At 38.7% G+C, this 20,586-nt stretch overlaps 1 protein-coding gene across 2 annotated transcripts in view; it reads left to right on the top strand.

Annotated features, from left to right (window-relative positions):
* Window positions 1-20,586, top strand: part of plecb (plectin b) — a 144,158-nt gene that overhangs the window by 11,641 nt on the left and 111,931 nt on the right. The window contains exon 1 of one of the 2 annotated variants that reach the window (XM_066682343.1): window positions 6,502-6,632. The exons of the other annotated variant lie outside the window; for it this stretch is intronic. Within the exon in view, the coding sequence (XP_066538440.1) occupies window positions 6,542-6,632 (91 nt within the window). The 5' untranslated portion in view covers window positions 6,502-6,541. Of the gene's footprint in view, window positions 1-6,501; window positions 6,633-20,586 lie in introns of those variants that run through there. 2 annotated transcript variants of the gene reach the window in all.

Here is a 20,586-nt window from a genome sequence, read left to right on the forward strand (position 1 = left end):
CTTAACAATTAATTGTGATTTTAATTTTTAAATCCTTAACCCCAAACTGTAAATTTTATGTGTGTACTAAAAACGTTGTTTTTTTTTGGCCATAAATTCTAACCACATGATGAGGCTTGGTGGCCAAAATGTTCAGTGCAAATTTAAGAAATGTTCTACTTCTGATCTGCTATTCCTTCTGTACCCTCCAGATGTCAGTGTAATGCATAAAACCTGTTTGCCAAGCCAACATGAGAGTCTGTTTAAGGCTGAAAAACGACATGCGTTTAGCTTTGAACTTTTAAAGTAGTTGGATAATATTTTTTCCACAGGCTCTGAATTGCTCTGTGTGGGAATAAGCTCTGTAATGACTTATTGAGATATTCTGCAAAATTATATTCTTTAAATTGTGTTTTTTTTTTTGTGTGTGTGTGTGTGTGTGTGTGTGTGTGTTTAGACATCATTAAACCACTCTCAGTAATTGTACTTTCTGCACACACTGCTAGAATGGCTAATATAATAACACATGCTTATGGATTATTCATGTTTCATTTTATTTAATTTCACAATTTGTGTCATATTTTGAAAAAATGCATGATGTGGTATAATACAATTTGTGTGTGTAATGCTAGATGTGTGTTCAGTGGAAGTGCTGGTTGCATTAATTAATTTTAAAGCTGTATTACCCGGGCCTGGACATCTGAATGCATGTGTGAATGATATTAACTGTGCGGCTTATGTGTGAGTGCAAGACAAAATTTTTGATGTTTAACTGGATTGACTTCACTGAAATATGCTCCCGTTTGATGTTCCGACCTCTGTGCCTCCACCAGCCCCATCCCACCACCTAACTCACTCTCTCCCAACACACACACACACACACACACACACACACACACACTCTTTCTGCTTCTCTCTCTCTCTCTCTCTTCCTCTTTCTCTCCAAAGCTTCATACTGCTGAAGCTCATGCACTCTCACACCTTATATTCATACATATTTTATCATTCATATTATGTCATTCATATTTAAACTAAGCCCTGACAGCTCATAGTCACACTGTCATATTTCCTAGCCTCCATTTTCAGGTTCCGGTGACTAAGACAGTAATAGGGATATCTGCAGTTGTGCAGTAGCAGTAAGCAATGCCAGTAAACTCAAGTCACCCTCTGTCTGAATGCACCAATCTGATGCGTCAGGAATTTCTTAATACTTCAAATCAGTCTCAAGTTCAGGCTTTTTCAGCTCAAGTTCCTGCACTTAGGTTAAATCTAGTCTTGGACGAAACTGCACTGTCAATGATGAAATTCTTACAGCAAGAACCAGTTCTGTGAAGATATACTTCCATATTATCTTTTAACAGATTAGTTTGTGTGCTATATTAAAAACAAATACTTAACGTAGAATAGATGTGTTACATAGTTGTGCACATTTGTAGATTTTTGCAATAATAACGATGGGAAAGATGCTTCTAGGAAATTTTTAGTAGTTGTGTAATTAAAAAACACAACAGTACTTAAGCTATAATTGCAAGCTGTTTTTGAATGATTTTGAGGGTATGTAATGTGATATGGCACACTGTAAATATTTTTGGCTGCAGATTTTTTTCTCTTAAATAAAATGTATTTTATTTAAGCACCAAACATGGAGTATAGAACTTGTTACACTCAGGGCGTGTGAAGGACAAGGCAGGTGCATTTTTTCTTCTTTTTTTACTAAAGCATTGAAGTAAACTGGAAATAAATGAGAGAATCTCACAAGTGTGGGCTCATAGTGAGGGGAACACACCAAAATATAAACTAAAAACAGCACACGTGACAGAGACAGAACGAGACTAAACACTAGACACGCATGACAGGAATGGAAGGAAGCACAGCACAGGTACTGACAAAAATCAGTGTTCAAAATACTAACTTTACAGTCAAATATATGAGAGATGTGCTTTGATATGAAGTAGACAAACATTATAAACAAAGTTCATTTTGGTATATTTCTCAAAGCATATATCCAGAATCACTGTGGGGTGGAAATGTTATCCACTACCCTATCCAACTATTCATAACAATGACCCTGAAAAATGAACCCTTGTTTTGAATAGAAAGGGACAACGCCATCTTCTGGATCAAGATATAAATTTAGTTTTTAGTTAGTTTTTCTAAAAGGCTTAATAGGTTTAAAAAAAAGCCGTAATCAATAAGGATATTAAGGTTATTGATCTTTGCGTCTCTTTGCATCTGCATTAGTTTTATTACTTTTAATCTCTTGAATGTTGTGAGAAGCACTTAACCGTCTACTACCCCAGGGGTCACTGCTGTACTGGCGGTACGGTTCTACTCCCAGACTGGGCATAGGATAGGCAGCAAATTTCCAAATAATTCCCTAAATGGTTAACAAATCAAATGTGAAATAATATATTCATAAAATTATTCAGAATTTAATTCCAACCTTACTGAGAGGGATTTTTATATATCTTAAGACTTTGAAATTTAGCGTTAAAGCATATGGGGCATTAATTTACAGCATGGGTGACTTTAGAGTTCAGTGTTATTTGTAAAGAAGTTATTCTCAGGTCAGTGTGAATGGTGCTAGTCTTCTTTTAGTCTTCATGCCTTGATTGGTTGAATTTCTTTTTAAATAGGGTCCCATGTCTTGATATTGTGCACAAACACACACCCACAGGCCACGTATACATTTGCACATCCGATGCTGGATGCCCTCTGTAACATAATCCTTCAGTAATGTTCTCCCACTAGCACATACACCTGTTGTGGCTTGGAGGAATGTAAGCTGGGCTGCCATGCAAGGCCTTCTCGGGTTATGGCTAGATTTGTGAGTTCAATGGATACTGTCTTATCTCAGGACACGTTCACAGCGACACTCAAATAAGGAATCAAACACTTGGATGTTTTACAGTGTTCAGCATCACACAGGCTTTATCGTTCTAAAAGTTGTCAGCTCATAAACATTTATGCTAACGTTACCTCGTTTCCTTTTCTGACACTTAGCTGCTGACTAAAAATAAGCTCCTTTAGATGAGCTACAAATTCACACCTCACTACTCAGCTCTCCTCACTGTAGCTATCCTGGTCTTTCAGCTGGAGGAATTATGAATGGAGCAACAAGTGTGGATATATGTATCCGTTTGGGTTTTATCCCAGTGCAGTTGGGAGGGTTGTTAAAGTTATTCACCTGAACTGAAGATGGGTTTGTTATCTGTACAGACACACCCTGGAACTTAATAACTTGCCTTCCTTGGAAATGTCAAATACTTGGACCACTTACTGATTTATTAATAGGACTGAATGATATGGAGAAAATACTGAACTGTGATTTTTCTGACAAAAATTGTGATTGAAGATCAATTTCTATTTATATTTTAGCCCCACCTTTCAATAATTATTAATAATGTGAACATGAATGATGACATGTGAATGCTTTACCACTCTTGGGTGCCAGGGACCTCAGAAATAGTTTTTTCATTCGTTATCTGTAACCACTTTTCCAGTTCAGGGTTGAGGTGGGTCCGGAGCCTACCCAGAAACACTGGGCGCAAGGCAGGAACACACCCTGGAGGGGGCGCCAGTCCTTCAAAGGGCGACACACACACTGTTACACTCACACCCATGGACAATTTTGAGCTAATCTACCTACAAATGTGTGTTTTTGGACTGTGGGAGGAAACCGGAGCACCTGGAGGACACCCACGCGGACACAGGGAGAACACACCAAACCCCTCACAGACAGTCACCCGGAGGAAACCCATGCAGACACAGGGAGAACACACCAAACTCCTCACAGACAATCACCCGGAGGAAACCCACGCAGACACAGGGAGAACACACCAACTCTTCACAGACCCCACAGGTCCCTGGAGCTGTGTGACTGTGACACCACCTGCTGCACCACTGTACCGGCACCTCAGAAAAATAAAACTAAAAAAGCCATTTAAAGTGTGGCAGTATTTTCCTTTCTTAATTTTACCTGAAAGGCCTGTTACCCTGAGTAATATATACAAGTCCAGAGCAAGCAGAGTTTGTTTTTAATACAGTGCGCATTAACAATGCAGCCTAGGTAAGTCTCAGGCCAATCTCAGAAGCAGCATGGCGTCAATCGGCCTTAAAATCCTGCATGTTATATTGCTAAGATGTTTGTGGTACCATTGTTTCCTAGAAATTTAAAACGGCGAACATATTTGAGGTTTAATTATAACAATATTTATATTTGCAAATCATGTCTCCTGATTTTTAATTAACCCTAGAAATATCATCTTTAAAACAACTTCTGCTGCTCTGTTCGATTGTCCTTTCTCTGGTACTGAAGATACTTTTAATACCATTAGGTATCCTAATGGCTTCATTCTCAAAGCCGTTGCTCATGGCAATGAAAACAGTTTCCATCCGTAGTCAAAGTAGGGGTCTGTCTGGTGTAGTGAGCTTGGGGTTTTTTGCCGTTTGGACTGATCGTATTTCCTTCCAGGAACGTCTCGGGGCTGCATCTTTGCCAGCAGAGAAACCACACACAGTTGTGAAAAGACTGTAAATGTGCCCCAAGTACAGCTTTGCTCCTGTGACTGGAGGGAGGGACAGTTGTGCAGTTATAGGGCCTTCATGCCTGTAGGTGTGCCTAGAGAAAGTCTTTGGATTTGGCAAAGCAGAGGAAGGAAAACAGGATGTAATGCTTATTTCATGGAACATATGGACAATTCTGGCTCATAATACAATCAACAGATGCTACTGTATTTTGTAAAGTTCTGTCTAATTATTAACAATAGTTTCCAGATCACTTTTAAGAGACTAGAAATGCAGGTTAGATTTGAGCTCTTCTGATAGAGGACATTCTAAAATCAGCTCACATCTCTGAGCTGGAGCTTAGTCACACTGTTGAATATTCAGTGTTTTTCCACAGCTGAATATCTATAAGGATGTCAGATTAATTGTGTTGTTTTCAGACGGTTAACTGTTTATTTTCTTCATTAATAATAGCATTTCTCAGTTTTTCAGGTGAGATTACGTGTGTTTTTAGCCTCAAATGAAATGCAGTGCGGATCGTAAAGCTGAAGCCGGTTTCTTATTTGAGTTACCTGTTCCACATTAAATTAGTTATTTTTCCCAGGCTAAACTTATGTCCTCATTAGTCTACAAATATATGGAGAATCTGATGTCTGTAGTGCGTCAACGTGTTCATACTGTCAGGATTCTGGCAGATGCATTCTTACTGGCTGTTTGCACTTCAAAATATACACAAACCAGTGCATCATTTTGTACTAGTTTAATGTGAATGAAAGTTTAGTTGTTGAACAAAGTTCACCGTTAGCAAACAGCTGCACACAGCAAGGTTAAATGAGACTTTAAGGACAAGCCATATCTGAGTATGTAAAGATAGCCTCCTTTGATGCGTTATGCAACATAACAGGCTCTTTGGTCATTTTGAGTGTCAGTCAAAGTTACTGTAACTGTGTTAGAAGGCAATACTGGGCCACCAATTAAGACTAGGATTTACTGACCCTTTAATAAGCTCAAGAACAACTGAATAAGAAATTAAAAGTTAATAGTTTCTTTAACAATATGAAAATGAACATGTTTTTATGATTTTTACTCATGAGTTTAGGTGTACTTTTAACATCTTTAGATCAGAGAGGACAAAACAAGGCTGTTAAAACTCAAACTATAAACTGATTCTCAGTTAGAGTGAGGTTTGAGCTTATGTTTGAGGAAAGTGAAGTGGATGTTAATGTTTATTTGATTGTAAGACAACTGCAAATGTTCAAAATACACTAAATTTAACCAATACGATAATTACACACATGTAAGGGGATATCCATCACAATTTCTGCTTGATAACATTGTTAAGATGTATATAATGTATATTAATCTTAGAGTAACATACAATGTTTTCCACACAATGCCTGGATCACAATGAAGCCATTTTACTTATACTATTGTACTGAAAATAATAACATATCATAATGAAAATAGTGATAAAAAAGTGGGAAATCTGAAATTGCCTGTGTGTGTTTTATACATCTTAACAATTAGTTAATGCAGCAATTAAAAAAAACTGTGCAGGGATTTAATCATTTGGGAATGGAACACAGTGCTTTGTTTATTGTGTGTGCTTTTTTGTGTTTCGCTCCAATGTCTACAATATGTCTGTGTTTATTTTACTTATATAGTCTCATAAAAACTGCATATGTGTAACGTCTGCTCACGTGCATGCATGTGTGTGTGTGTGTTCACACCTCAGGGAAGCTGAGGCAGGCTTTGTGTGTGTCTTTAAGAGGCGGTGCTCTGCTCGGGTTGCTGGTATTTCCCAGTCAGGGCAGTGTTGGGGGTGAGGGGGAGGCAGAGGGGGTGTGGCTGCTGCTGCTGCTGCTGCTGCTGGCTTTTGAAATGAAGTTTTAGAGCTAGAGGAGAGAGAGAGAGAGCACACATTGGCCAGCCAGAGCAGCCACAGCACTGACCCAGACCTACACACACACATACAGGCACACGTCCACCACAGCACCAGAGGGAGAAGGAAGACGACAGAGAGAAGTGGCTGACTGCCCGTGTAAGAGTGCTGGCCATGGCCATGTATGAACCCATCTGCCTCCCTCCCAACGCAGACGAGCAGGACTTCGTCCAGGCGTACGAGAACGTCAGAGAGAAATACAAAGGTAAAGTTGAGGGGAGTTGTGGACAGGTGTCTGTGTGTGTGTGTGTGTGTGTGTGTGTGTGTATATGCTGGTAGAACATGTGCTCAGTGTCAGTCTACCCAGTGCTAAGAGCTGTACTGATACACACTAGTGACACACACACATAGAGCCCATAGAACCAAGAATTGCTTTTATTGTTTCTAGTTTTGAACATGACAGTTTGTTTTGAGGCAAATCTATTTAGTGACGCTTCCCAGTGTAAGTTGGGATGTGTTAGTGCACACATGGTCACTCTCAGTCTGCCAGATGCAGAGTGCTGTATTGAGTGGCACACATACTCACTGTCACTCCCTCTTTACATTATGTAAATTTTCTAGTGGATTTACATATGTGCTTCTGTCTGTTGTGAGAGCATGTGTACTCTCTTTTCTATCACCAGCCTTGACCTTAATAACACTGCAGTAATAATAAAAGCTGAGAGAGGAAGTTGATGGAACGCCTAATTTGTCATCCAGCAATTTTCTGCTTTTTTGCTCAGAATGAAAACTGAGGGCTTTATCTACATGGCACATTTTTCTGTTTTTTAAATCTAATGCTAATCTGCTAAATGTATCGTATATGGTTGGTTACCCTGTGCTTTGAAGAGAACAGAAAAGCTTTCTGTTATAAGTGCTTTTAGTCATTATGATATATATTTTTTCATTTCTCATTATAAAACTGTGGCACTCAGCAGTGTAGTCACAAGCAGATATCAGAAAGAGGGAGGGGGCACTGTAATGCTTATTTAACGTACAAAATAGTGAAGCTTTCATTCCTGTATCCTAGATTACATTCATTTTCCAATAGTCCCATTGATCTTAGCCACACATTTTATGCTAATTTTTATAGTAAACTTGTTCTTATTCAAATGCTGTTTTCTTTTGCTGTGTCAACTTTGAAAAGACTTTGATCTGTCCGTAGATTCTCTAATAATTCTCTAATAAAAGCTATTAAATACACTCACAAGAACTTTAAAATGTGCTTTGGTGAAGAGTCCAAAATGGGAATGATTTTTTACTTTCACAGTTTCTTAGAAAGAGTGATACTGTGATACAATCTATTAGGTTTCTATTTAACATGATGGTTTGGCAGCAACCGGATTAGATCTCTCTCTCTCACTCTCTCTCTCTTTTTCTCTCTCTCTCTCATTTTTTTTCCCACCCCTTTTGGCTCTACCTGTGTGTTGCTACCTCTGATGTTCTGGGAGGAGTTGAGCAGCTGATGTTGGGGAAGACAGAGTGTTGAGGCTCTCTCTATAAATATCGCCCCACTTTTTGTTCTCATTAGGCCAAGGGTTCTGTGCTGAATCACTGCCTCAGTCTCTGTGCTCCGGACTACATGTCTGTTTCCGAGTGCGTCTCTGTGTGTTGGGAAGACTGATACAGCTGGGAAAGAAAGCAAAAGTTTATATAAACTGCGTTCTTTTCTCTCTCTCTGCCTCTCTCTGTTCTGCAGCAGACACTACCTGATTTCCTTATTAGGGACATTGGTTATGATCTAGCCATCTCTGGCAGTGCATATCTCTCTGTGTTTCTCTCTCGCTCATTTTTCCCCAATTTCTATCAAGATGTCCCATTTATCTTGTGTTCTTTCTTTACTTATTTCTCACTCTCTCTGTAACTCTTGTAACTGTAAACATTTTGAATTTGAGCATCAGCTAAATATTTAAAAATAAATGTTTACAAAAACGTCATATCCAACTTTCACTTTATTAAGTGTACGTTTCTTACACTTCAAATTAAACTAAGATTTTCATTTTTTGTTATTAGTTTTGGCTTATGTTTTAAAATGACTGTTTCATAGTGTGACATAAGAGTATTAATGTAATCAGTGATCATTAATATGATTTCTCTCTCTCTCTCTCTCTCTCTCTCTCTCTCTCTCTCACTCTCTCTCTCTCTGACTCAGATTGAGTGTTGTCATTCAGGTGTCAGTGTCTTGTGACCATTTGCAAAACTTGTCATTGAGTTTTAATCAGACCCCGTGACTCAGCGCTACACCTGTTTTAGGGCATGGCCTTAAACAACTCATGGTCTTTTCTGGGGTCTATTACTGTCAGAAGAAATATTCTGCTTGGTGCATTAGTGCTGACTTAGATTTATGGTACATATGCAGTTAAGGCACAGTGTTTTAGAACTCAACCCTTTTAAACCTTTAGTATGTTTCATGAACTGAACTATGGATAGATTGTGTTTATGTGTGTGTGTGTGTGTGTGTGTGTGTATGAATGAGAGAGAAAGAGTGCGTAGGTGTGTGTGTGTGGGTGGGGGGGGAGTGTATGTGGACACATTACTGCTTAGTTACTGATGGCAGATACTGGAAAGTATTTGAAGTGTAAACACTCATTGCTGGCATGTAAATCACACATTTGTTTCTTTGTGATAAACATCACTACCAATGCACACTGTACTGTAATCGCTCTCTTGGGCTACACTTCAATGTGATTATAGCATCATACACATACTGATTAACTGCATGCTAAACTAGTACATTTTGTCCACCCCAAAATAATTGGTGCTTGCTATATTAGGAAGTTCGGTTGCTATGACAGCATACAGCTGGGGTATTTGTAAACTTTTGGATTTATTTAACAGCCGCAAGGTCCGATTTAAATTTTGAATTTGTAATATGTTATTTGGGGGTACTTTCACACTATGAAAATAGCTGATATGTTTTGATATTCAGTGTGTTCTGAATTCATACAGTCTATTATTTGTGTGTGTGTTACTGTCTTTTATATGTTTAGAGGCCCTAAGACATTGTTAACTCATGACAGTAATTTATAGTGATAGGACTGTTTTTCTGTATAACTCACAATAAATGGCTTCCGTTATGTTACACGAAATGTTTTAAAATGTACACATTTTTGACTTTAAACAAAATATATGGCAGATTTTTATTTTTAACATTGAGGAAAGCGGCCTTCTAACGTCCTCTAATGTGCTTCGTAACAGCAGGTGATGCTGTCGTCACTAGGCCACTGAAGATGGGGATTGCCTCGACCAGCAAACACAAATAAACTCTCTCTCTCTCTCTCTCTCTCTCTCTCTCTGGTAGTTTCTGCCATGCAGGACTTTTTACACCCCTCAGAGCTCAAAATACCCAATACTTATTTAGCCCCTGCCTTGTTTGGCCTGCCAATTAAGGAGATACTTTGGAATCTGGGGCAGACAGAATTCCCAATTTAAATCCTATACAATTACTGGAAAGCAGAAGCTTAGCCGACAATTTTAAAAAATGATTATGTCAAGTATTGGACCAAATCACTTCTTTTTTCTTTTCTTTCTTTTTTTTTTAATAAAAGAATATATATCAATTCTTGTCAACTTTACACTTAACAAATTAGTAGCTGTCCTTCACATTCCAAAAGTACTTGGAATAAAAGTAATTTTTCCATTAACTTCCATTAAAAGTTTCTTCATTTGCCTGTAGAGTTGCTGGTTCAAGTCCCGCTCCGGGTGACTGTCTGTGAGGAGTTTGGTGTGTTCTCCCTGTGTCCACGTGGGTTTCCTCTGGGTGCTCTGGTGTTCTCCCACGATCCATAAACACACGTTGATAGATGGATTGGCGACTCAAAAGTGTCCATAGGTGTGAGAGTGTGAGTGAATGTGTGAGTGTGTGTCGCCCTGTGAAGCACTGTCACCCACTTCAGGGTGTGTCCCTGCCTTGCGCCCAGTGATACTGGGTAGGATCTCGACCCACTGCGACTTGCTGAACTGGATAAGCGCTTACAGGCAATGAATGAATGAATGAATGAATGTATAATTGCTATTGAAATTAGGTTAAAAGCTCATATTGTGCTTAATTCAAACTCTGTTATCTACATAAACTAATGTATAGTTCTTATAGTTAATTAAATGGAAAACTTGGTTATAGCTGTAACATTTACAGCCTGGGTATTGAGTGCTTTTTGATCATTTTTTATTTATGTCCCTGGTTCTAGGGTACAGCACAAAGTTATTAGCCTATGACATTGGCTGTATCTCTCTTCTATCTCTGTTTTTCCTCTGAGGTTAACCTTTCACCTCATGACTGTGGTATGAAAGGATTGCTGGGAGTGTTGTTAAAGTGTAGCAGTTTACACACCACATTTCTCTCACAGTCTGTGTCTCTCTTGCTCACCGGTGGTCTCACATGAGAAAGATACTGCTTCAGTTAAGATAACCTTGCAATAGTCCACATCATACTGAAATCAGATCAACACAGCATCTGAGTTGAGACCCAGTGTATGTCCTCTCCAATACCATATATAGCACTACATGACTAAGGCTTTGACTAAAACTACTACATGACTACCACCAGGACTATATCTGTGTATTAACTGACTAAGGCCATGATTACTCCTATGTATTTCATATTACATGACTAAACCTAAGACAAAGACTTATAAAGAGAGAGCTGCAATGTTAATGTAGATATCTTTAGTTTAGGTTTTGTCATTGGCTTGAATTCTCTGACATGACTTAAGCTTAATCTAGGACTAAATTGCAGTGGAGAATTCAAATTGAACGTTGGTTTTAGTCCAAGATTAGGTTTAATCGATCGAGACAAAACCTATACACACTCAATATGAATAGCTGCTGTATTTTTACCTTATATCTTTGTATTTTCTGACTTTTAAACTGGCATTTTCATGTTTTAGTTTTTGGTCTTCTTTTATAATATGATCATTTTGCATATGCTTGGGTTTGTCAAGGTATCAGCAATATATAATAACTATGAATTAATGTATGTGTCCCAATTGCTGCCACATTTCTTTAGCTTTGTGTTTTGAAAACCTCTTCTTAAAGTACAGAGCTGCTGAAAAATATGTGTGGATGCTTTATGTGGAAAACAGGGTTCACTGTCTGTGGGTGGGTGTGTGCGTTACAGCTGTCATTACTCTCCTCTGACATAGCCCAGGTCAAAGCTCACTTGTAGAATAGCACTGGCTTGGATTTCAGGATCCTTATTAGGAATTTCTCTAAAGAGACTCATTCATACTTTCATATTTAATCTGACTGTGTGCATGCTGGAAGATAAGATAAGCTGTTTTGTGGCATTAATTACATATCCTCAGAGACATATCCACAGAGTGATGAGTAGTGTGTGTGTGTGTGTGTTGGGGGGTGGTGGGATTGTCAGGAAAATGTTCATTCATCATTTTAAAGTCTTCCTCTGGATTTGTCATTTTGCTGAGCAGAGTGATGGGGTTGCAGGTTAAGACAGTGCTGAGTTGTTCATTTCATCTTAGTATATTTATTTACATGATGGAATGATGGACGTGTGTGTGAGTGAGAGAGAGAGATCCTAAGCAGTCTCATTTTTGTGCGTTGGCTATGCTTGAGTGACAGGCATCAGCTTTACTGAAGCTTCTTGGCGTTCATTTCTCCAGTCTAACCTGCCTGACCTGCAGCACTGCACTTCCTTCTTGAAGGCAGCTATCAGCCTAAAACAGCTGCTGTCCCACCACTGTATCTGCTTCCTTTACACAACAGAGCAAATGAAGGGAATCTTTTTGTTAGTTTTTTTGTTCTTTTTTGATTTTTTTTCCCTAAAATGTGAAATTTAGTATGGGCAGTATGACAATATATTATTGTTATCACCACTAGTTACTTCCCTGAGTATTTTTGAGTTTAACCATATAGCAGTCATTCTGTAAAACAAAACTGCTGTGAGAGTGGAGAAGCATTAGCAATGCATTTACATACACCTTTTTTCTTAAGTCACATACAAACTGGGTTTTGTAAAACATAGCTGAGCAGCACGGCGACAGTTGCTCATTCAGTCCCCAGTCTCAAGTCACTGTCTGGTTTCCTCCTCCCACAGTCCAACAACACATGTTGGTAGCTTGACTGTCCATAGCTGTGACTGTGTGAGTGAATCTGTGAGTGTTTAAAGCGGTGAGATGGACTGGTGCCAAGTCCAGGGTGTGTTCCTGCTTTGTGCCCAGCGATTGAGGGTAGGCTCCGGACTCATTGTGACCATGAAGAGGGTGAAGCAGTTACAGAAAACTAATGAATGAATGAATTAAATAACATAGAAATATAATGTCTATGATGTCTAGATTTCTATGAAAATCTGCATAGAAAAGCATTAACAGAATTAAACGGAAACATCTGAAGAAGCTACAATTTACCACATGCAATACAAAGCATTAACTAGAGGGGTGTAAAGCCCTTCAGCATTAAGCTGTGGAGCAAGGGACCTTTGTTCTTTGGTGATGGAGCGCCATCAAAAGTTGTAGGGATAAATTGGAGTGGTGTTGGTGTTTCAAAACTGATTGTTAATTTTCTTATGCTTGAACGGCATGAAATCATCACAGAAGTTCTAACCTCTGTTGAAAATCTTCCTCAGAAGAGCAGACTGTCACCACAGCAGAGGAAACAGATGGCCTACTGGTCAGCGTAACCTCAAAATAAATGTAGAATGAGATGTTCACAAACATTTGACTGTATTATTTTTGCTCATTTGGAAAAAAAAAAAAATCTGTTCAATGTAGTTAAAAGTGGTGACAGAATTCAGTGTAACACCCCAGTTCACACAGAAGGTCATTGGTAAAAGCAGTTTGGAGGCAGACGGCAAATAACACACCTAGAGAGCGACAGGTTAAATATCAATTTGAGATTTTTTCTATGTTATGGAAGAGATGTGATGTGGAGAAGCAACAAAATGAAGAGTTTGGGTCTGATTGTTTCTCAGACCAATAACACAGATGAACTCTCTAATGCAAGCAGCATCATAGGCCCACAAGAGACAAACGTTCAGCTTCTGAGGTTAAAGTAGGGTAAGTCTGTACAATTCTATCTGTACATCAACTGTATGTAAGAATGGCCACTATGGGCAAGCTGAACCAGTCATGCTGCTATGTCACACAGGCAGTGACTTTTCATCTCTCATCATCCAAGTCTCTCATGGCCTGTGTGCGTTTCTGAACTCAAGTTGACCTTTGATTGCCATGGTTTCACTGATGCCAAGTGCAGTAGAGGAGATAAAGCCGTTACCACCCTTGATTTCCATTGGTAACTGCTTCACTACTAATTTGCATAAGGTTAAACTTTGCACAAACTCTGCCTACTTCATGTCACCAGCTTACCTGCTGCCTTTTTTTCTCAAGTTGCCTATTAGTGCTAGAAGTTGGAAGATTATAAGAAAGCTGGTGTACAAAGTAACACGGTTTGTAATTCTGTTAGAGAAATGAATTCAATCAGATTTTTATGTGTAGTGTATAATAAGAGCAATCTACAGTTAAGAAGTTAAAAGAAATATAAAGCATTATAAATTAACACAGCTCCAGGGACCTGGAGATTGTGGGTTCAAGTCCTGCTCCGGGTGACTGTCTATGAGGAGTTTGGTGTATTCTCCCCGTGTCCACGTGGGTTTCCTCCGGGTGCTCCGGTTTCCTCCCACGGTCCAAAAACACACATGGGTAGGTGGATTGGCGATTCAAAAGTGTTCATTGGTGTGTATGTGTGAGTGAATGTGTGTGTCACCCTGCGAAGGACTGGCGCCCCCTCCAGGGTGTGTTCCTGTCTTGCGCCCAATGATTCCGGGTAGGCTTCAGACCCACCGCGACCCTGAACTGGATAAGCGCTTACGGATAACTGTTTTCCCCTTCTGTTTCTTCTTAAATAAATTATTTTTGTAAACAGTCAGTAAATATTACTATATTAATAAATATGATGGATAATTAGTGTCTTCAGGACAGCACATTTGCACTGCAATTAGTGTCAGTGTCTTGAGTTTGGTTCTCTTCTCAGGTAACTGTCTGTGAGCCATGTTCTTTCTGTGTGTGCTTGGGTTTCCTCCGAGTGTTTGGGTGTCCTCCCACAGTCTAATGAAGCATATTAGTTGATGAATTGGCCATGCAACATTGTCCACAGGTGTAAGTGACTACATGAATGTATGATGCCCTGTTATGGACTGGCACCACAAGGTGTGTTCTTGACTTGTGCGCTGTGATTCTGGGTAGGTTGTGGACACCCCATGACCCTGAACATGATGAAGTGAGTAGATAAATGAATGAATGAATGAATTAGTGTCTTTGTTTATTTTGATTTTCATGGTTTAAATATAAAATACACATTATTTGTTTAGACACGTTTCATTTTTGGTGAAATAATCTTTCCAATATTAATCATATGAGAAGTTTTACAGTACTAATAACAAACACAAGAACATTAACATTTGTAACTTGTGTTAGGAATGTAGTAAAATGCTTTTCTGAATGCTGTACAGTGTGAAAAGGCTGGACAGACAGATTGCGACATTGCCAGTCTTATTGTTTAATATCTGGGCACATTAAACCTATTGTTTCAAAACATCTGTTGTGAGTCTGTGTTGTGTAACAGAATCAGATGCACTATTACAGATATGCCACTCCAGTTATAAAGTCACGAAAGTAAAATGCTACCCAGTCAGCAGTGAATGACCTCTTTAAAAGGCTAGTTAGAGTCAAAAGCTGCACTGATGTTTGACAATGGGTGTATTTTTACCACAATACTGGTATCAATCTCATTCTTCCTCATTTCACAGGCCTTGGGAAAGGCTGTGAACGGGAAATGCTGTGACATTTTTCCATGCAGCTCTACAAAGAGTCACTGTATAAATCACAATTTGTGTGAGTCTATGTTTAAAAGCAGATAGTAGGTAGTAGATGGGCTATGTGTTTTCACTCAGCGTGCTCCAGTGTGCTGCTTTGTGTCTCTGTGAGGGAATGCTCCCTCCTTCAGTGTGGCCCTGAATGCCTTTAAGAGGATGGTTTGTGTCTGTTGTGATTGTTCCAAGTTAGTAAGACATTAAAATAAAGCACTGGAGGAATGTGCGGGCTACTGTGGAGCAGAGCACACACACACACAAACACACAAAAGTACACACACGCAAGCACTTTGGTCTTTTTAATTGTCTTTTACTGACCTTAGTCTTATTTAAACACACACACACAAACACACTGGGAGCAGGGAGATGGAAGGAATGGAGTAGTGAGGCTGTTTTCAGAGTCATCACCTCTGCAGCTCAGAACATTCCCTCCCCCTCATTTCCCAGCTTTGCCTTTACCTACCCACATGTGCTTCTCCACAGTCCACATGTGTTTGCCAATTCACTCTAATGCTGTTTTTATAATATAGACTAATCATTAGTGATACAATTAAAATACTTGTACCAATACCACAACTTTGATCACAGTATGTGCCACAAAATTGAGGGTCCTGACCAGTAAAGAATAGTTGGTAATCAGATTCAACACAGTTTAGAGCAGGTGTGCAGACATGCACTTTGCTCACTTATTTTTTGTAAATACAGAGACAGCGCTAAAAAGAAAATTCTGTGACTGTGGCATGTTCATCTCTGTGTTACATCATCTTCACTTTAAATTACACTTTTTTATCACTTGGGAAATTTACATACAAATATTTTTTACGTACTAGTTCTTGCTTGTTACAAGACATCAGCTGTTCAACAATCAATAAAACGCACATGTGACTACATTCAATAAACAAATCATTAAAACAACCAAACCGTACGGTATATTGTTGATTACATGATGTACTGCTCAGTTTAGTGAGTACTGTGAAAGTGCCAACAACCTGCACTGTATTTGGGCTGTGTAGGATGTATTTTCATGTTCTTTGAGGATATCAGTTTGCTCACTGCTAACAGGTGGTTGTAAAGTGCCATCACATGTTAGCTACATTAGCCTAATGACCCCAATGCACAACTAAATAATAAATGTCAAACTACAAACATGTCTTAGACAATCACAATTACAGTGCACAAATAACAGTCAAGGAATTTTATTGTTTCATGAAAATTATTATTGTTGCTGTGATTTACCGTGGTACACTACAATTCACATCAGGTTTTGTTTTTATATACAGTAATAAACACTATCCGTTCCCTGATTTTAGAAACTTTATATCTCAGTTTACAAATGAAGTAAAAGCATAAAGTAAAAGCATTAGGCCCAAACCTAATGCAGGGGTATGCCTTTATACCTTTCTTGCTGACATTTGGCCTTAGGCTTTGTAAACTTAGGATCATGGTAATGTTTTTCTTTGGAGATTGTACGAACTGTTTGTGTGTCTTCTTGTATGTATTATTTTCTGTAGCTTAATTGGATTTATATTATTAGAGTCACTCTTTTGAACAGAAATTGTAAATGTTTGTATGGTAGTGTATGTGATGCTGTTGTCAGGTAGGCAGTACACTAAAGAAGCAGCTTACTGCAGATGGCAGCATGTCATGCAACTCGAGCTGGCATAACTGAGTCAACACACAGCCCAGGAATGTCACGGCAGGTCACCCTACGCAGCTGCTGTTCAGTTCTCACAAACACACACATACACACATACACAATTGCTTTACACCTATATTAACACACTTGAAATTGTACACAAGTGTAGAAACGCGCAGACACGCAAAGTCCAGTCCCCAAAGAGCAAGTGAAGCAATGCGTCTTGTTACATTCTGCTCTGTTAGCAGCTATTAGCTTGTCATCGTCTCTGCAATGTTAAACTCTTTTTCCTTGAGCTAAATGTATGAGGAAAGAGGTCTCCTGCTAGTGAGTACCCAACTGTCTGATCATTCATCCCTCATTTTACTGCTACAGTGTAACAAAACCTTAATTAGACACTCTAACGTCAGTCAAGCACAAGCTGGGACATGTGGTAAATAGCAATTAAAACAAGAATCTATGATTTATTCATCGTCTAGAACAATTATTTGCCAAAGATTAAATAATTGCTTTTTTTTACTAACCAGGTTGAATGTATTGGTATTTTACAGGATATTTTGTAAATATAAAGGGATTTAGATGATGACTGAATATTGGTATCTCTTTCAGATTTGTAATTAGTCTGAAGTAGCTGCCACTGCTTGTGATTTCCTTGTGCTGTGGCAACAGACATGTTTATATTTTGAATGTATTATCACTAGTATTACACTAGTGTTGAGTTGTGTCAGGACATGATCAATGTACGGTCCACTGAAGTATTCTGAAACAGGGGATGAATGTGTGGATGATTTGTTCCAGTTCAGACTTGCTCTCTCAGCTCCACTCACCTTTGCATCTTGAATAAATAAAAAACTGTTAGATTCACAGTTCATATTTTCCCACATCCCCTACTGTTGTGTATATTGTGACACTCTTAATTATATCTGACAGATGTAAGACAGACAGGTCACGACTGCTGGCAGGTCAGTTGCTTTCACACTGTTGTAGCATGTGCAGGTGTGCAGGTTGAGGTACTGAAATTAATCATGCACTTGAACAAAAGGTACTGTGAAACATGGTCACCTTGATGGCAGCAAGTATCTCTCTCTAAAATCACAACATCCACATCAGTGTTACCTTCACACATATGCGAGTCAGCCATTTTGTGATGTATCCCCAAAGACAGATATTGACTTTTGCACCTTTTGCTGATAAGAGTCTGAACAGTCCCTTTTGTCCATGGCACATAAAACTCCATGTCCATTCTTTCCCAATACAAGCTGAACCATGTTCTCGACTGACCACAGCACGTTTCTTTTGGGCCATTGTGATTGAGATCAAACACAGAGAAATCAGTAGCGTAGAATATTCGCATAGAATTATTGTATAGCCTTGTCCTTGCCTTATAGAATTTCAAACTGCAATTCTTTCAGTGACCGTGGTTTTCCAGAGCCCATGTGACTTTGCTTTTCACTGTACTTCAGTTAGGAGTGACCTGACCTTGTATTGATTTTTATAGTGGTATGACTGGGGTGATATGAGTTTTTCAATACTGTTATAACACTGGACAGAGAGAGAGAGAAAAAAAAGTAATTGCTTTAATAGCCTTGATCAGTTATTTAGCTTTCTGATTGAACATTCAAACAAAGCTCATAATATTTTCTTTACTGTTCTAGAGATACTGATCTGTTTTATTCAATTTCCTATTGTGCACCTTTCCTACATCTATCAGGAATCCTTTCCGTGTGTGGCCACTGTGTGGCTGTGTCTGCACTGCAAAGACATGGCCACAACCTCACTAACCAAAACAAGATTCTCTGGTCAGCCAGTGGTTTAGTGCTGCTTCTTCTACTTTCCTATGATGAGCTCCTTTTTTGTGAAATTAGCTTTTTCTCAGTCAGTTAGCATCCTTACTCAGAATTAGATAGTATACCTGACAGCTCCTAGTTAGAGATTTACTTATTGAGACATCATATATTCCATTGTGTGGAACTATTGATGGACTGGTAATGATTTGAGGAGATATCTTGGGCAGATTTATGCGTATTACAGGTTTATTCAGGTGTTTATGGGTGCGGAAAAGAAATATCAGAAAATGGCTAATGTTAGGGCTGGCCAATAATTCATTATTAATATATGTCACAATATAAAATGATATGATTTTTATATCTATTTTCTATATGTCATTTACAAAATCTGTCATTAACTGATGTTCATTACAGGGCACTGTTCATTACCCTCAATTTGTCAAAGTTAGTTTAAAAATGTTAATATTGACAAAACCAAGATGTTTTTGTTTGATTGTGATGTAATGGTGCTTTCAGTTCTTGGCAGTTTTTTTATTGTTCATATTGATATCAGAATTATATTGTATTGACCGAAATTAAGAAATATATTGTGATGAAAATCTTGGCCATATCGTGCAGCTCTAGCTAAAATATTGAAACTTCTGCGACACCATACTGCTCTCCTTTTAGCTGGGTTTAGATTATACTTATTTCAGTGAAGTGCTTTAATGGTTCGTGCTGTCTGCTTCAACATATAAAACCTCAAAATAACACTGTAAGAATTTTTTAGGTTTCATAAAATGTGTTGAGTATGTGGTCTTCTATTTTTGTGTTACCACTCACCATTACCCTGAAATGTTTATTTACTTAGTCAAGTGTTACTATAACAGCTAATTTGGAGCTTCCTGTAGTAGCTTTGTTTTGACCCCAGCTGGGTGGTGGTTTCCAGAAAAGGCATTGGTGATGTCATCAGTGAGATGAGAGTCAGCACTCTGGTTCAGTCCGCTCTGTTCAAATCAAAGCAAATCAAATTTATTTGTATAGCGCTTTTTATAATTGATGTTGTCACAAAGCAGCTTCACAGAATTCCAGTAAAGACAAAGTTTTGACATTAACTGTCCCCCAGGAGAGTAAGCCAGGGCAACAGTGGCAAGGAAAAACTCCCTCAAAGCTGAGGAAGGAAACATTCAGAGCAACCAAGACTCACAAAGTGGGACCTATTCTCCTCTGGTCAATCTACCCAAAAATTATCGACAAAATAAAAAGGACCCTATGCATCACATAGGTCTGCTCTTATGCTACTGTGTACTGATATAATTATAGTATTATAATGTAAATATTGATGATGATGATGATGATGATGCTTATTATTATTATTGTTGTTATTATTATTATTATTGTTAATATTACTTGCAATAATAGTTAGGAGTCTGTTTAAACTTCAGTATAGTGTGGGAAGTCCAAGGCAATTGGTGGTGGCTGGAGCATGGGCAGCTGGAGCAGGAGCTCGACAGTCATCCATCAGTGTCCAGCCGGAAAGGTGGGTGGTAATTTACTCGTGAAAAAGTAGAGGGATAGATTTAGTTTTGGTCTGTTTGGGTATATGTAAAGCAGAGAATGTGAACATTTCGCCGTGTGTGGCTAATGACTCTCTTATTATTCTCTAATTATTGAGAGTAAGACATAAATTAATCTTGTTATTTTTTCAGTGTGTCTCTTCCTGAGCTGGTACATTCACTCATGACATTGCACAGACTCAGGCATCACAACAGGAGTGGAAAATCTAGCTGATGCATTGCCCTTACGGCCCACTTATCTGTCCTTGTATTTCAGATGTCATATCCTCTGGCTGTCAGCCTCATGTCACAGTTTATGAAAGCACTGTGAGAGCAGAAACCTATAGCCTAAGGGATGTTAATGTTTACAAGCATAGAAAACCTATCACACCTTTATTACT

Source organism: Hoplias malabaricus, chromosome 10 (genome assembly GCF_029633855.1).
Source record: "Hoplias malabaricus isolate fHopMal1 chromosome 10, fHopMal1.hap1, whole genome shotgun sequence".
In the NCBI taxonomy this organism is placed as follows: domain Eukaryota; kingdom Metazoa; phylum Chordata; class Actinopteri; order Characiformes; family Erythrinidae; genus Hoplias; species Hoplias malabaricus.